Source organism: Perognathus longimembris, chromosome 23 (assembly GCF_023159225.1).
Source record: "Perognathus longimembris pacificus isolate PPM17 chromosome 23, ASM2315922v1, whole genome shotgun sequence".
NCBI lineage: Eukaryota > Metazoa > Chordata > Mammalia > Rodentia > Heteromyidae > Perognathus > Perognathus longimembris.
The window spans coordinates 31,443,574-31,461,828 of NC_063183.1; the positions used below are offsets into that span (position 1 = coordinate 31,443,574).

General features: G+C 42.3%; 1 protein-coding gene across 9 annotated transcripts in view; it reads right to left on the reverse strand.

Annotated features, from left to right (window-relative positions):
* The window catches only part of Stard9 (StAR related lipid transfer domain containing 9), an 85,919-nt gene that overhangs the window by 33,364 nt on the left and 34,300 nt on the right, over positions 1–18,255 (reverse strand). For 4 of the 9 annotated variants that reach the window (XM_048332865.1, XM_048332871.1, XM_048332864.1 and 1 more), the window contains exons 5-13: positions 17,089–17,121; positions 16,938–16,999; positions 14,165–14,277; positions 11,525–11,594; positions 9,778–9,850; positions 6,522–6,589; positions 4,061–4,158; positions 2,964–3,451; positions 567–644 (exon numbers count right to left, since the gene is read on the reverse strand). In XM_048332865.1, the coding sequence (XP_048188822.1) occupies positions 567–644; positions 2,964–3,451; positions 4,061–4,158; positions 6,522–6,589; positions 9,778–9,850; positions 11,525–11,594; positions 14,165–14,277; positions 16,938–16,999; positions 17,089–17,121 (1,083 nt within the window). Of the gene's footprint in view, positions 1–566; positions 645–2,963; positions 3,452–4,060; positions 4,161–6,521; positions 6,590–9,777; positions 9,851–11,524; positions 11,595–14,164; positions 14,278–16,937; positions 17,000–17,088; positions 17,122–18,255 lie in introns of those variants that run through there. The other 5 variants (XM_048332870.1, XM_048332869.1, XM_048332868.1 and 2 more) reach the window with 3 other exon arrangements.

The following is an 18,255-nucleotide window of genomic DNA, read 5'->3' on the forward strand; positions in this document are numbered from 1 at the left end:
AAAGTTCACCATCAAAATCAGAAGTAAATCAGGAACCTAAGTATTAGGCTTCATATTTGTACAAAAAAAGAATTTTTAAAAAATCCCTTTAGAACTCCATTTCCCTGGGCTGGAAATGTGCCTTAGTGGTAGAGTGCTTGCCTAGCATGCATGAAGCCCTGGGTTGGATTCCTCAGTACCACACACACAGAAAAAAGCCAGAAGTGGTGCTGTGGTGCAAGTGATAGAGTTCTAACCTGCTGGAGCAAAAAAAGCTAAGGAATAATGTCCAGGCCCTGAGTTCAAGCCCCAGGACTGAGAAAAAAAAAAGAACCCCATTTTCCCATGTGGGCCTACAGAAGGCAAGGGCCATTGAGGCAATGCTTTCTGGACAAGAGATGACACAGGGAGAGGATGGCCAGCCCAGCTGAAGCTACACAGAGGAATCATAAGACATACTCCTCCTGTCTTTGCCCCACAAGTATCAGCTAAAAATATGGCATGTAGCAGGCTCCAGATGCTATATAATGCAGAGAGTGAGGAAGGACACTCATTTAAATATGACAGAATTTTTGTTGTCTGTATACCAGCTCAAAGCTCAACAGCATGGCTTTTAGTCTCTCGATCTCCTCCTTAAGTTCTCTGATGAGCTTCACATTTGCATCCTGGAACAGAGAATTCAGTCACCACTGGCTGATCACAAAGCCCTAACCAGCTATAAACTCTATATTCAATTAGCTTGGGAGAAGCTAACTGTAGTACCCTCTAGAAAAACAGATATTCCTATTTATGCTTCTCATCTAGCTAGGAGAAAAAAGCTGGGAAATAAAACAATAAAGCAGTAAACAAATACACTTTAAAAATAATCTTGTTTAGAATGATAATATACCAGCGGTCTTAAGAGAAATGGCCTTAAAGAAGTAACTCAGGCAGGGCATTGTGTCACATGCCTGTAAGTCCAGCCACTTCCAAGGCAGAAATAAAAGGATGGCAGTCTGAGGCCAGCCTAGCCAAAAATGCAAGACCCTATCTAAAAAAAAAACACAAAAAACAACTATGGCAGGAAGTCTTGGGGTATAGCTCAAGTGGTAGAGAACTTGCATCCCAGAAGTTTAAATCCCGGAATAGAAGAAAGTGGAATGGGTGGACCTAGAACAAATCATGTTAAGTGAGGTAAGCCAAGCTCAGAGAGACAAACAATGCACATTTTCTCTCATATGTGGAAGCCTCAGGACATGATAAATTATATAGGTCATTTATAACAAAGGAGGATAGTCTTAGGAGAGGAACACAAAGGTGTAATGCCTGTGTGCATATGATCATACAAAATATTTATCAAAATGAACCTCAGGAAAAGGAAACAAGAATTTTTATTTTTTCCTGTTTTCATTTTGTCCTGTTTGTTCATTTATATAGTCTTTGGGAGTCTAAGGGGAGGGATAGAAATGGAGGGACAAAGGGTGAATAAAGGGAGCAATAGTATTCACTAGATACTATGTTGAAAATGAACTATACAACTTGTGGGTGGGGGTGGGAGGGAAAAACAGGGAGAGAATGAAGGAAGGGGTGACACTGTCCCAAAAAAAAGTACTCTTTACCTGACTCATATAACTGTAATCCCTCTGCACATCAACTTTATAATAACAATAAAAATGTAAAAATTGAAAGAAAGGATGGAGAAAGACAGAGAGTGAAACAAACCCAAATTAATCATTAAAGTTACTAAATCAATTACAGGTATTACTAATTACTAATTACTAATTACTAAATCAGTTACAGGTATGACATTACAGTGGAAGAATTTTATTCCTTTGTCATTTGGAAAACAACTTTGCCAAGTTGGATTAAGTACAGAGAAAGAAATCAATGAGAGCTAGGCTCGATGCCTCTAATCCTAGTGAGGAGCCTGGGCAGCCAGTGTACCTCTATATTGTAGCTTGGGCCTGAGCAGGCCCTGAAGCTTCCTGGAATAACTGAAGAACATGTCAGTGTGAAGTCTGAACAAAATGCAGTCTAAAATAATCAAGGTAGCCAGAGAGACTTCATTTGACCTGAGGTCAGTTAAAGTTAGGATGCTTTAGCCATTGTTTGTAAGATACTTCACTGCCTTGGTTTGATAATTGTGCTGTGTACTGGAATATCAGCAGATAAATATTTGAAGTGCCAGGTGCTCCACCAGGCAATCAAGCCCCTGACAAGTTACTGCCCCAGTAAGTAACTAATGTACACATAGCAGGAGGGGACTGGCGCCAAAAGTCACTTGCAGCACCCCTCACTAACAGTCCCGAGGTCGATAACAGGTGAAGGCTGACCCCAGATGTCTTTTGCAAACTTTGACTAACTGTCTTGCTGTTAAGCGACAATGCCCCAGCTAATCAGGAATAGATAACACACTAAAGGTTAACCAATTACATGTCTTTTTAACTGGGAATCACCTAGACTTGTTTACTATAAAAACCGGGTGTAATCTGTGCTCCGGGCCTTCGTCCATCTTGGCTGTGTCCTTGTGGGTGTAGGGCCAAGCTCGAGCTTGCTAATAAACAACTCTTTGCTTTTGCATCGGAATCAGCTTCTTGATGGTCTTTGGGGGAGGGGGTCTTGAATTTTGGGCATTTCACTAGCTATTCAGGAGGCTGAAATCTGGGGATCACAGTTCGAAGCCAGCCTGGCAGGAAAGTCCCTGAGACTCTCCAATGAACTCCCAGAAAACCAGAAGTGATGCTGTTAGTCAAAGTGGTAGAGCACTAGCCTTGAGCGCAAAAGCTCAGAGACAGCATCCATGCCCTGAGTTCAAGCCCCATGTCTGACCAAAAAAAAAAAAAAAAAAGAGAAATCAATGAGAGGAAAGAGAAGAGAAAGAAAAGAGAGAAGAGGAAGAAAGAGAAAGAGGTAAGAGAAGAGAGAAAGAGGGGAGAGAGAGAGGAGAGAAAGGAGAGGGTAGAGACACTTTGCGTAAATTGTAACAGACCATGACTGCCTCTCACCTCATTTACCCGTGGCTTGTTGATGATGCTTTTAGCATTGGATGCATATCTCAGTGTGCTCATGGTCTCATTGTAGCTAGTATGTGCAGGAGACACAGCTGAGGCAGAGGAGAAGGTTTTAAAAATCATACCAAGCCCTTCCAACCCTTCCATTGGCTTGTTGCTGCTGTGCACACAGTAGAGACACCCTTGAGGAAAGAAGCAGCTCAGGTGGCCAAGGCCTCGTCTGAGGCACAGTACAAAGAAGTCCCAGCATGAAGCAGCTCCAGCACCCCACTTACTGGCAACCATGACGGTTTTGGAGTTGCCTCCAAGGCTGTCCTTCAGTAGCCAGGTCAACACAGAGTCCCTGTATGGGATGTAAGACCATCGACGGGAGGGCACCCCCTGAACAGTGGTCCCTGAAGAAGGGCTAGGAATGCCACAGTCACCATTGCTGGCTGTACTATTGAGGATCTGGCAGCCGCTGAACATCTGGGAGTTCTGGGCTTAACAGATGAAGAAAAGCAGAAGAAGAAATTATGAAGTAGATGCATTAAAACCAAAGAGCCCCAAGTATCAACTGCTAATCCCTCTGTACATGTGACAGGTTGCTTTGAATGCATGGGATGCACTGTTTGAGTAACATAATTGTTTTAGTTTCTTCTCTTTTTGTTTTTTTGTTTTTTGTTTTTGTTTTTTTTTTTTTTTTTTTTTTGGCCAGTCCTGGGCCTTGGACTCAGGGCCTGAGCACTGTCCCTGGCTTCCTTTAGCTCAAGGCTAGCACTCTGCCACTTGAGCCACAGCGCCACTTGTGGCCGTTTTCTGTATATGTGGTGCTGGGGAATCGAACCCAGGGCCTCATGTATACGAGACAAGCTCTCTTGCCACTGGGCCATATCCCCAGCCCTTCTTCTCTTTTTGAAATGAGAGTGCTGGATGATGGTTGCATCATGCTCTAAAACCACAGATAAACATCAAGGTTTTAGGTTCCCAAACTAGAACATAGCCTTATCAGAAAGAATCTTGTAAGTGTTCACCACATTTTGACAAAATGAAAATAAGCCATTTCCCAAAGCCTCACTCCCACTCCAATCATCCAGTTTATCCACAGATACCTAAGGTGGAGATGACAATTCCCAGAGTCACAAGGGACTTGTTGATATTGGCTCCTTCAGTCATCCTGTCCTTACAGTAATTGGGATCTGCTCTTTCACTACAACAGTCAATGAGAACAAAAACAAAGACTCTATCAATTATGTTGTACAACATGTTACAAAAGACCCACAAAATTCCTTTTATAAAGAAATTGGGGCTGGGAATGTAGCTTAATGGTAGAGTTCTTGCCTAGCATGCACAAAGCTCTGGGTTCGGAGCTGGGAATATGGCCTAGTGGCAAGAGTGCTTGACTCCTATACATGAAGCCCTGGGTTCGACTCCCCAGTACAACATATGTAGAAAATGGCCAGAAGTGGCGCTGTGGCTCAAGTGGCAGAGTGCTAGCCTTGAGCAAAAAGAAGCCAGGGACAGTGCTCAGGCCCTGAGTCCAAGGCCTAGGACTGGCAAAAAAAAAAAAAAAAAAGCTCTGGGTTCGATTCCTCAGCACCACATAAACAGAAAAGGCCGGATATGGCACTGTGGCTCAAGTGGCAGAGTGCTAGCCTTGAGCAAAAAAGAAGCCAGGGACAGTGAGTCCTCAGGCCCTGGGTCCAAGCTCCAGGACTGGCAAAAAAATAAAAATTAAAGGGCTGGGGATATGGCCTAGTGGCAAGAGCGCTTGCCTCGTATACGTGAGGCCCTGGGTTCGATTCCCCAGCACCACATATACAGAAAACGGCCAGAAGTGGTGCTGTGGCTCAAGTGGCAGAGTGCTAGCCTTGAGCAAAAAGAAGCCAGGGACAGTGCTCAGGCCCTGAGTCCAAGCCCCAGGATTGGCCAAAAAAAATAAATAAATAAAATAAATAAAATAAAATAAATTAAAAAATAAAGGAATTGTCATCCTGTAATGAACCAACCTCCCACTTTTTAGGCAACAATAATCTATTACATTTGCTTCTATTTTGGCTGTCAGAAAATTTAAACTATCTGTATGATCATTTCTAGTAGTGTTATTAATGCAGTTTTTAAATCATGGTTTCTCACCCCCTATCTTTATTGTTTGGGGGTTGTTGTTTTTTTGTTGTGGGGCTTGAACTCTGGGCCTGGGCATTGTCCCTGAGCTCCTCAGCTCAAAGCTAGCTCTCTACCACTTGAGCCACAGCACCAATTCCAATTTTCTGGTAGTTAGTTGGAGATAAGCATCCCATGGACTGTCCTGCCCAGGCTAACTTTGAACCTAGATCCTCAGATCTCAGCCTCCTGAGTAGCTAGGATTATAGGCATGAGCCACCAGTGCCTGGCATATCTTTACTATTTTAAATTCTCATTTAAATTCTCATTTTAGGGGCTGGGAATATGGCCTAGTGGCAAGAGAGCTTGCCTCGTATACATGAAGCCCTGGTTTCGATTCTTCAACACCACATATCTAGAAAACGGCCAGAAAAGGCGCTGTGGCTCAAGTGGCAGAGTGCTAGCCTTGAGCAAAAAGGAAGCCAGGGACAGTGCTCAGGCCCTGAGTCCACGCCCCAGGACTGGCCAAAAAATAAATAAATAAATAAATAAAATAAATTCTCATTTTAATGCTTTTTTTGGTATCTGTATCATTAATTGTCTCAAACTCCTTTTTTGTGTGCTAGTACTAGGAATTGAACTCAGGGCCTCACATTCTCACTTAGCTTTTTGCTTCTAGCTGACATTCTACCACCTGAACCCAATCCTTTTGCTTTTTAGTTAAAAAAAAAAGAAAGAAAAAAAAGATAAGGGGTGGGGATATGGCCTAGTGGCAAGAGTGCCTGCTTCATATACATGAAGCCCTGGGTTCGATTCCCCAGCACCACATATACAGAAAATGGCCAGAAGTGGCACTGTGACTCAAGTGGCAGAGTGCTAGCCTTGAGCAAAAAGAAGCCAGGGACAGTGCTCAGGCCCTGAGTCCAAGCCCCAGGACTGGCCAAAAAAAAAAGATAAGCCAGTGTGCAAGGCCCCAAATTCAAGCTCTAGTATAAACACAAAGGAAAACAAAAAAGGAAGTTTCTTTCCCAGCTCCACAGTATCTTTAAAAGTTTTTTTTAAGTAGTGAATAATGCTGCATAAAATTAATATGAAATGCAATCAGTCAACTCCACTTAGAGCAGTTGTTTTCCATCTTAGCCATGCAGTGGAATCAATCACCTGAGCAGGTTTACAGGGGTCTATGCTCCTCTCACCCACACTACAAATCTGATGTATTTGATCCAAGATACAGGCACTGGGATTTTAAAAGGGTCCCAAAAGATTATAATGGAGAGTTAAGATTGAGACCTCCTGATGTACAGAAACTTTTTTTGCCATTCACACATAATATTCCACTGAGCATTCATTATTTCTTTTGTAATTTTCTCAGGATGATTGATATGTGACCAAGACTGTCCATGTAAAGTGGACAAGAACAAGATCCCAGCAAAGGATTTAATTCCCCCTGTGCTTTGAAACCCTAATTACCTGCCTGCCAGGTCCACAAGGTTGATCTTGCTGGCAATCTCAGAGGGGCAGCTGTTTTCTAGAATAGCCTAAGGGAGAAAACACATTCAAACTGTCACTTCGAATGGCTTGAATTTTTCTCTCTGTTGATATTCTCTGAACCATGGTGATATTTTGGATTTTTATCCAACTTACTGGAGATATTCTAGTGTGTTATGAAGCAGATGAACTCTCAGTATATGATATAGACAGACAGATAGCAAGCCTGGGCCATTCCTTAAGACACTATCAACACTTGCAGAGTAAGCAGGGCAAATCCCCAGAATTCCCTTAAGTGCAGTGTTTCAGGAACCCTAGGAATTTTAGTACCATTTATCAGGGTGGGTGGTGGTGGTGGTAGTGGGGCGCCGGGAATCTGATTCTCATCAGCAGAGAGCCCCAGCAGGTGGTTCATCCTCCTGCCTGAGTTACAGCATGTAAACTTGTTAGAGTAAACTGTGCATTCTAATCAAGGACACTTATCTATTTATCTCCCCCACACCCTACCCCTTTTCCTGTTCTCTCCCCTAATCCAATGTGGGCTATTTTGTTTTGTAGAATCTTAAATTTATGTATCCATCAAAGTATAGTTTTAGATCATTTCCAATAACTCACAAAATTCCTTCAGGTCTGTTTGCAATCAACTTCTGCATCCATCCCCAGCTCTAACTAAGCACCACCTGTTTTCTATATAACTCTGCCCTTTTGAGATATTTCCTATAAATGGAATCATACAACATGTGGGTTTTTTGTTTTTTTACTGAGAATAAGTATTTTGAGATATATTTATGTTGAAGCATGTCTCCCAAATAGTGAGTGCGTCACCATGAACAGCTTGCTTTGTGCTGTTGTTGTTTTTGTGGGGTTTTTGTCAGTTGGGGGCTTAGACTCTGGGCTCTGTCCCTGAGTTTTTGTGATCAGGACTAGTACTCTACCACTTTGAGCCAAAGCTCCACTTCCAGTTTTCTGTTGGTTAATTGGAAATAAGAGTTTCATAGTCAGACACTATCTCTGTAATCTTATCTGAGTATATTGGAAACCGTGTATATTAGAACTAGGACATTGAAAGGGAATACCATAATTGAGAGACACAGGGTAAAAAAAGAAAGACAAACAACTACAAAAGCAATACTTGCAAAACTGTTTGGTGTAAGTGAACTGAACACCTCATGGGGGGAAAGGGAAAAGGGGAGGGGAAGGGGAATGAGGGATGAGGTAACAAACCATACAAGAAATGTATCCAATGCCTAATGTATGAAACTGTAACCTCTCTGTACATCAGTTTGATCATAAAAATTTGAAAAAAAAAAAGTTTCATAGTCAGGCTGGGAATGTGGCTTAGTAGTAGAGTGTTTGCCTAGCATGCATGAAGCCCTGGGTTTGACTCCTTAGCACCACATAAACAGAAAAAGCCGGAAGTGGTGCTGTGGCTCAAGTGGTAAAATGCTAGCCCTGAGTAAAAAGTAGCTCAGGAACAGTGCCCAGGCAGGCCCTGAGTTCAAGCCCCAGGACTAGCAAAAAAAAAAAAAAAAAAAAATCTCATGGAATTTCCTGCCCAGGCTGGCTCTAAACTGCCTCGGATCTCAGCCTCCTGAGTAACTAGAATTATAGACATGAGCCACTGGTGCCTGGCTCACAGTTTTTGAGATAGGGTCTTGGCAATATTTGCCTGGGCTGGCCTAAAGTTGCAATCCCCTTATGTCCACCTCTTGAGTAGCTAGATTCCAGGCATCATGTCCAGCCCTCCATTACTGTATATTCCAAACCCAGTTTTCATTTTAAAATTAATTTTTACGATTCTGTTGACATTCTCCATTAAGTAATTGCCATTTGTTTCTAATTTAATTCTTTGAACAGGATTTTTCCTGTTTTCTGAACACAGATTAGCTGCTAAATTCCTTATATGCTAAAGCCAACATTTGGTGCACTTAAGACTCAGTTTCTACTGACTGCTTTTGTCTCTAAGCATGGGTCACATTTCCTTATATACTTTTGCATATCTGAGAATTTTTGAACATTAGATCTTTTAGAGAATGTGATGCTGACTTTTCCTTGAGGTGTAGTGGTTGTTATTTAGCATTTAGTAACCTAAGTTGACTAAATCTGTGAAGTCTGTCTCTCCAGACTATGCAGCCAAGCAACTGTATTCGGTTATTTCTTTACTTGTTTTTACTTTAAGGCCTGGTTTCCTAGAGGCTGCTTTGTACCTGCATAGCTTAGTGTTCAGCCAAAGTCTGCTCAGGAGTTACAGTCAAATACCTTGATTCTCTGTTGAAGGATCTATGTGTCAGCATGCACACATAAGGAAATGCATCAACAGTTCTGGCCACTTTTCCTTTTATCCCAGCATGTGCGAACCACAGAACCCTCTTCTGTGCCTCTTCTACATATATGTGTCAGTTCTATGCGGGTGGCTTTGGTCCAATTAGCCCTATTGAGTATGTCCCCAGCCTCTGGTACCCAGAATGTATAGGGATCTTGTATATCACATAGCTTTATGGCCTTCCAGTAGTCCCTGTTAAGTCCCCAGTCAGGCTGCCAATTTGGGTCACCTAAGGCTAATGGAGTCATTGACACATCCCAGTCCTTGCTTGCAGAGACCACTATTTTAACCCATAAAGTACACGGTCAAGTGAACACCTCTGGCAGGAGCAACAGCAAAATTGGTTTCCACAGCTTTCTCTTCCATCAATGAACTTCCAATCTAACAGTACTGGACAGAGGATGGGAACAGTCAAAGGAAAGAACACCATGAATTTGTGTTCATTTTCCTGGAAACTCAGTAGTTTTCTTAAATATGTGCTTTCAGCTTAGAATATGCATTTCATTTATTTTTGTTATATGGAAGCAGAATCATTCAGCTTCAAGTTTGCTTTCTGAGGGTAAGACTTATAAATCTCTACATTCCATCACAATGGAAGTCAATTGCCTACTTTCACATTTTAATGTTTATTTTCATTTCCACCTTGATGTTCATTTTAAATGAATCTGTACTGGCTGAGTAGATGTGAAAGTGTGCTGAAACGTTAAGTAAAAGATATTCTGATGAGTCTGTGAAATGCCTCCATCCTTCCTTAAAGGATAGCTTCACAGACTGTAAACACGTCTCCTCTGTATCATTTGGTTGTTAAAGAGAACTGTGAGTGGAAGAGCAGAAGGAAAGGAAAAGAAGATGGAAGACAAGGGGGTGAGAAGGAACAAGAGGAAGGAACTTCATCAAGTATGAGGAGTAGCCAACCTGAGTGTAGTGGACAGTGAAGATGGCGTGGGATCTGCTGCTGGCCTCGTGAACATGGGTGGCTGCTGTGATTCTGTGTATACAAGGAAGACAGTTAGAACAAGGATTGCTCATACCTGGTAGACCCTGAAGAATCCATGGAGAATACAAGAACTCTAAGGACTGAAAGCTGCAGATGAGAATCATAAAATATCCACCTTAAAGCCACGTACTGGTGGCTCATGCCTGTAATCCTAGCTACTCAGAAGGCTGAGTTCTGAGGGTCATGGTTAAAAGCTAGCCCAAGCAGGAGAGTCTGTCAGACCCTTCTCCAATTAACCACCAAGAAACCGAAAATGCAGCTGTGGCTCCAGTGGTAGTGTTAACTTTGAGTAAAAAAGCTGCAGAACAGCACCCAGGCCCTGAGTTCAAGCCCCACAACCAACAATATGTATGTATATGTGTAGATAGATACCTTGCATATACACCACACATAAATATATATCTTACATACATATCATATATATAAAACCATATATACATATATATATATATCTTACAATGTAAGAGAAGATATTTGAAATGAGATGTTGAATTACTTAAGCCAGACAGAATGCATAATCTGTCTTAGAAATCCTCCTAAAATCCAGAAGTCTTCCTTTTATCTAAATCTAAGTCAATTATACATTGATCTAAAACTATCTCAATCTCATTAATTTGCATGGGAGTTGGAGAAGAGAAGAAAATGGTCAAAATCCAAAGACTGGTTTTATAGTTCAAAGTTAAAGAGGGAAAAGGTGAATTCTGACTGTTAACCATCAAGGAGCTCAGGGTGCCCTGCAGACAAGATGCAGGTTCCTCTGGGGGAGTTCCATGAAACGTTAGGAGTAGAATGTAAACTCTTTCCTTCTGTTCTCAGTTAAAACTAAAATCTTGCTATTAACAGGATAAATAGAAGATCCAATACTTTTTCTTCTCCCAAGAAAACAAAAAGATTTTTAGTAATAATAGTATTCTAGGTGTGTGCTAGTAACTGAAAACATGGAATGCGATCACAGGGCACAATAGCTTTTAGAAGGGTTTGTAGCACTCAGTTATTCACAGTAGATTGCTTTAGGGATAACACCACTAATATGTAAAAGAAGAAAATGATGTTCTGAAATATGATATGTTACATTAATCATTATCAAGCCTGAGGAAAGATGGAGAATAATGTGTGCAAAAAATCTATTCTTCGATCAAAGTAGCAAAGCTGTACATTTTATTATATATATATATATATTTTTTTTTTTTTTTTGCCAGTCCTGGGGCTTGAACTCAGGGCCTGGGCACTGTCCCTAAGCTTATTTTGCGTAAGGCTAGCACTCCACCACTTGGAGCCACAGCCACCTTCTGGCTTTTTCCATTTATGTGGTACTGAGGAATCGAACCCAGGGCTTCCTGCATGCTAAGCAAGCACTCTACCACTAAGCCACATTCCCAGCCCAAAGCTGTGTATTTTAAAGTACAGGAGTAACAGGCTTACTAACTACTGTTATTATGTCCAAAATAACTGTTACTGCGTCCACTGTGATAAGAGCACTAGATCTGAGTTGCTGTCCCTTACCCTAGGTGTATGACTGTTCTGAGAAGGACCCCCAGGTTGTGGATTGTAGGGAGCTGCTAACAGGGACAGTTACAAGTGCTGATATACACTCCAAAGGGGAAATTGAGCCCAGCACAGAAAAATGGGGCCCAAAGAATGACAGGAGCAAACAAACCTAGTTACCTGTTTGCTATCCCCTCCTCCAGGAGCTGGATGACTTGTTGATAGTTGGTAACAACATGTTCAGATAAACCTGTCAGATTTATCAAGGTAAGGGAAGAAATCAAAGAAAAATTTCAGTCAAGCTTATTCTTTTCCTGTAGGTATTTAGCTTTATCATTCATGTTTTATATCACTGATAAATGAGAGATGAGGAAATCTGGCAAAGCTCATTCAGATAATCAGTAAATATTCATTAGAAACCCACTTTCAGGCTGGGGATATAGCCTAGTGGCAAGAGTGCCTGCCTCGGATACACGAGGCCTTAGGTTCGATTCCCCAGCACCACATATACAGAAAACGGCCAGAAGCGGCGCTGTGGCTCAAGTGGCAGAGTGCTAGCCTTGAGCGGGAAGAAGCCAGGGACAGTGCTCAGGCTCTGAGTCCAAGGCCCAGGACTGGCAAAAAAAAAAAAAAAAAAAAAACCAGAAATCCACTTTCAGGGACTGTGATGGAATGTAAAAACTTATCTGTTTTCATAGAGATTATGATGTAGAATTCACACAGTTCCTCACCATTGTGCTACATGTGTTATAAGAAATGTTCACGGGCTGGGGATGTGGCTTAGTGGTAGAGTGTTTGCTTAGCAACCATGAAGCCCTGGGTTCAATTCCTCAGTACCACATACATAGAAAAAGCCATACGTGGGGCTGTGGCTCAAGTGGCAGAGTGCAAGCTTTAAGCTGAAGAGCTCAGGAACAGTGCCCAGGCTGCTGAGTTCAAGCCCCAGTACTGGCAAAAAAAAAAAAGGAAGGAAGGAAGGAGGGAGGGAGGGAGGGAGGGAGGGAGGGAAGGATGGGGAGGGAGAGAGAGAGAGAAAGAGAGAGAGAGGAGGAGGAAGGGAGGGAGGGAGGGAGGGAGGGAGGGAGGGAGGGAAGGAAGGAAGGAAGGAAGGAAGGAAGGAAGGAAGGAAGGAAGGAAGGAAGGAAGGAAGGAAGGAAGGAAGGAAGGAAGGAAGGGGAGATAAAGAAAGAAATGCTCAAACAGTACCTTACTTGTTCCTCATAAAACTCCTGATAGGCAGGTGCTATTTTGCCCACAAGGTGGCAGACTCGATTTGACATATACAACATGCAGTACATCATCCCTACCTCCCATAATCATGAGAAGCTATGCTATCCACCCAAGACAGGATAAAATAATGCCAGGACAATTGGAGCAGTGGTGAAGGTAGGTTTCACAGGGTCCAACCACTGAATTGAACCACTGCAGAATGGGAAGGCTTTGAACAAGAAAAGAGGCCCTGAAGGGCATGTAAGAAAATATTTATGACTGGGCTTGAATGTGGCTCAGTGGCAAAGTACTTGCCTAGCAAGTGCAATATCCTGGATATTTCAATCCCCAGTACCAAAAAGAAGAAAAAGAAAAGGAAATATTTATGACTGACCAAATCACAAAGGGTCTTCACAATTGTATCCTAGAATCCCTGTCTAGTATTAGAGATTTGAAAACAAAATAACTTCAAGGACCTATTGCCCAATGCAATTAAAACAAAAATTAACAAAGTAGGCTGAACAGTGACTGGGTTTGACCACTAGTGCTACCAAAACCAAGGAGGGAGTCAATACATCAGGAAGACTTATCTAATAATTCTGATTTTGTATTCATCTAAAATACACAAAATAAAATGGACAGAAAAGGAGAACAAGATATCCATAATCATTGTAGGAATTTTTAACTTGCCTATCTTAGTATTTATTAAAACAGAGAAAAAGATTGATAGCACTGTAGAGTTCAACACTACAAGCAGCAAACTTGGAAAGTGGGATATACAAACATTGTACCCAACAACTATGTAGCACATAGTACATATTATTTTCAAGGGTAGGAGGAAAATTATTTAAAAATTTGACCAATATGTCAGGCTACAAATTTTTTTCTTTAGTTTTTGTAGTACTGTAGATCAAATTCAGGGTCTTGTTCTTTTCTTTTCTTTCTTTCTTTTTTTTTTATTCCATTCCTGGGGCTTGAACTCAGGGACTGGGAACTGTAGCTGAGTTTCTTTTGCTCAAGGCCTGCACTCTACCACTTAAGCCACAGCACCACTTCCAGCTTTTTCTGTTTATGTGGTACTACTGAGGAATGGAGCAGGGCTTCATGCATGCTAGGCAAACACTCTACCACTAAGCCACATCCCCAGTCCTGTTTCTTTTAGTTTGGTTTTCAGATAGGATCTCATGCTTTTGCCTGGCAAGGTTCCCAGTTATAATCCTATCCCATTAGTGATGTGCAGTTTTGAAAAAGTAAACACCAAGCAGCCAATCAGGGCTTTAGTTAACAACACTCTCCTCCCCTCCCTAACCCATTCCCAGGAATGGATCCCATGCTCCCTCTAGGTCCCAGCTTCAGTATTACCTCTCAGAGAAGCAGGTTTGGTTGTGTACACTTTCCAAAGTTGTTTTTCTCTGTATCACTACATCTGTTTACCTTTTTAGCCTTGCCTATGAGAAACCACATCTTTTCTATTTTCCATCATGTACTTGGATAGTAGTAACAGGGCCACATAAATATTCAGTACACACATGTTGAGTGAGTTAACATTTAGGAGAGCTCCCAAAACCTTAGCTGAGTTTCAGATACCTAGGACCACAGCAACTTGCGTACCTTGTACATACGGACCCCTTTCTGGGTGTTCCCTGACCCGAAGGGTGTAAGACTTTTTTTTATCTGATTGCTTCAACAGATCTCGTACCCGTTCATTATAAATTTCCAGGAAACTAGAGACAAGAGACAAAAGCAACACAATGTGATTTTGAAAAAAGGAGGAAAAGTACTATGTTAAGAATCAGGAGTTGGGCGCCGGTAGCTAACACCTGTAATGTAATCCTATTTACTCAGGAGGCTGACATCTGAGGATCATTGTTCAAAGCCAGTGGGGACAGGCAAGTCCGTGAGATTCTTTTTTTTTTTTTTTGGCCAGTCCTGAGGCTTGGACTCAGGGCCTGAGCACTGTCCCTGGCTTCTTTTTGCTCAAGGCTAGCACTCTGCCACTTGAGCCACAGAGCCACTTCTGGCCGTTTTCTGTATATGTGGTACTGGGGAATTGAACCCAGGGCCTCATGTATACGAGGCAAGCACTCTTGCCACTAGGCCATATCCCCAGCCCAGTCTGTGAGATTCTTATTTCCAATTAACCACCAGAAAATCAGAAGTAGAGCTGTGGCTCAACGGGGAAGAACATTATTAGCCTTGAACAAAAGAAGCTCAGGGATACCACCCAGGCCCTAAGTTCAAGCCCTACAACCAACCATACCTCTGACAACCTAAGACCTTGCAGGGTCCTCCTTGGGTATCTTCTACATGCATACAGCAAGGATTTACACACTGGCTACCCTCACAGCACAGGTTTATGTCAAGAGGTTTGAGATCCTATAAACTTCATATTGCAGCTTTGTAATGTGAGAAACTAGCTGTCAAAGGAACTATTTATGCATTGTCTTAGGGTATTCTGCCAACAGACTGTGCCCTAATCAGGCTTTCATGGCACAGGGTCTACAGAAACATTTCTGGAGTGATTTTCAAAAGTGATTCTTAGAGGCTGGGAATATGGCCTAGCGGCAAGAGTGCTTTCCTTGTATACATGAAGCCCTGGGTTCAATTCCTCAGCACCACGTATATAGAAAATGGCTAGAAGTGGCACTGTGGCTCAAGTGTCAGAGTGCTAGCCTTGAGCAAAAAGAAGCCAGGGACAGTGCTCAGGCTCTGAGTTCAAGACCCAGGACTGGCAAAAAAAAAAAGTGATTCTTGGGCTGAGCTGTAGCTCAGTGGCAAAGCACTTCCCAAGCAAGTGTAACATCCTGGGTTTGAACCTCAGCACCAAAAAACAGAAGATTTTTAAAAAGAAGCTAAAAATAAAAGAAAGCTGGGCCTCATGCCTGTAATCCTAGACTCTTAAGAGGCTGAGATCTGAGGACGGCAGTTTAAAGCCAGCTCGGGCAGGAAAGTCCATGAGATTTTTTTTTAATCTCCAATTAACCTACTGGAGAACTGGAAGTGGTGCTGGGTGTCTCTCTGTCCCGCCCCTCCCCCCCTTTGCCAGTCCTGAGGCTTGAACTCAGGGCCTGGGCACTGAGCTTCTTTTGGCTCAAGGCTAGCACTCAACTCCCTGAGCCACAGGTGCTGTATCTCAAAGTGGTAGAGTGCTAGCCATGAGCAAAAAGAGCTCAGTGACAGTGCCCTAGGCTCTGAGTTCAAGCCCTACAACTGACAAAGAAAAAAAGAAAGAACGAGGAAGAGGAAAAGGAGGAGAAGAGGGAAAAAAGAGGGAAGGCCCCAGTGAAATTTTGTCTTCCTAAATTTCTGTGGAAACAGAAACTTCAGTTATCTCTCAATGCACACATATAGAGGTTTATAAACTTTTATTTTTCAAAGTTTAAAAACACTCATAATAATTTAATTTTTAAGACAGATAGTTGTTTGGGAAAGGTGATCGAATGTTCTGGAATTTGTTAATGGTGATGGTTATGCAATCTTGTAAACACTAAAAAAATCACTAAACCACATACTTCAAAATTTTGGTAAATACATTTTATGACAGATGAATTACATCTCAGTTTTTTTGAAGTAGCCAAACAGAAAAACGGACAATTCATGGTTTCAAGAAAAACTGGTAACTCTTCTTTTTCTTTCCTTTCTCCTTTTTTTTTTTGGGGGGGGGGTGCTGGACCTGGCTGAACTCAGGGCCTGGGCTCTGTCCCTGAGCCTCTCTGTGCTCAAGGCTAGCGCTCTACCACTTGAGCCACAGCACCACTTTCGGCTTTTTCTGAGTTGTTTGTTAGAGATAAGCGTATCATGGACTTTCCTGCCCAGGCTGGCTTTGAACCATGATCCTCAGATCTCAGCCTCCTGGTAATTAGGATTACAGGTGTGAGCCACCAGTGCCTAGCATTTTCACTAATAATTGGTTACAACTTCATTTGGCCAGGTGTGGTGGTTCCTTCCTGCAGCACATGAGAGGCCATGGCAGGAGGATCAGTAGCTGGAGGCCAGCCTGGACTTTTGTAAAGCAAGATGCTGTTTCAAAAAAACCCAAAACTAGACCATCCATACTAGTCCACAAAATAGATTTTGAAAATTAATCTCACAGAATAACCCAGTAGAGGGTTGAGAAGACAAATACCAAAAGCTGATATTAAACTGTTTAGAGTGGAGGAAAGGGAAGCCAAACACTGCTAAGTCAGGCCATAGGAGATACCTACTTGTTAAGTCCAAGGCTAAGGAATTACGTTTTCTACATCTTAAAGTCCTAAGTGTGTTTCTCCTCTCTACTCTATAGAATGTGCCTTTCTCCATTTCTCATGACCCTGGAACAAAGAGAAGATAATGGTGCATGCTAAAATTTGAGTGAAAATAGTCCTGTAGCCTGATAGGCTCTTACCTTACTTTTATGTTACAGGAGGAGGGCAATGAGGCACAGTCTTCCTCCCTGATGAAGAGGCCCTGCACAAACCAGAGGGTTGGGATTTCATTAAGGGGAGTAGACAAAGGAGACCTACTTTGAAATGATCCGGTCAAGAGAGAGTCTATACCTCACATATCCTCGGTGTCAGCCCAACAGAGGCCTAGAGAACAGAAAGAAGGAAAGCATTATTCTATACTCAAGGCAATGCTTCTTTCACACACACAAAACCTGGAATGCTCCTACGTACAGAGGATGGGCCTGTGGGCTCCTTTGCTAGCCCTTCACTTTATGAAGTTCCACTAGAAGTATAGAAGACTTACGTGCCAGGCTCTCAAGAGACACTAGTGGGGCTGGGAATGTGGCTTAGCAATAGAGTGCTTGCCTAGCACAGACGAAACCCTGGCTTTGATTCCATGGCACTACATAAACAGAAAAAGCCAGAAGTGGCACTGTGGCTCAAGAAGTAGAGTGCTAGCCTTGAGCAAAAAGAAGCCAGGGACAGTGCTCAGGCCCTGAGTCCAAGCTCCAGGACTGGCAAAAAACAAAACAAACAAAAAGTCTTAGATAAGCACAGTCCCTCCTAGACTCCCTACCTCCTATCTCAACACACAGGAAGACGAGAGGACAGACATGTAGAAAATATACATCTGTAAGTGACTACTTCTCACTTTGTATCTATATTAAGGATTATCCCCAGGGTGAGTAGGTCATTTCTTCTTTTAGCTTCAAATGTGTGAAAGTACACTACACAGGGACAAAGGAAACAGTGAGCTGGCTCAGGGAAGTAGGATGATTTTCAGGAGGAGCAGGGTCCTCAACAATGTCCCTATGCAATGCTACTTGTCAGCTACTACTCCAGTTCATCTTGCCAGGATACGCTAAAACCAAAACCAAAGGGAGCAGTACTTCTAATCCTAAAACAAAAAAGCAGGCTGCCCTCCTAATTTTCCATCATAAAGAAAGGCTCTCATTAAACCCCACATACTTTCAAAAGTATGGAAGTACCAGCCCAAAAGCTAGTTCTCTTCCTTCAAACACACAGATTAAACACATCTCCTTTGAGCTTGGCCCCAAATCTCTGCACAGCCCAAGAGTACCAAGATTCAAGTCCCACCCACAACAAAGGTGTTAAGAAGCTTTAAGTGATAAACTTGGAAATAATATATAGAAGGGCTGACAAAGACTACGTTGTCAAAAGAAGCTGTACATTCTAAGGCTTTTTTTTTTCTTTTTGGTCCTAAATGGCACTCAAACTCCATACCTGATGTTTTCGCTCATTGGCTGGTGTTCTACC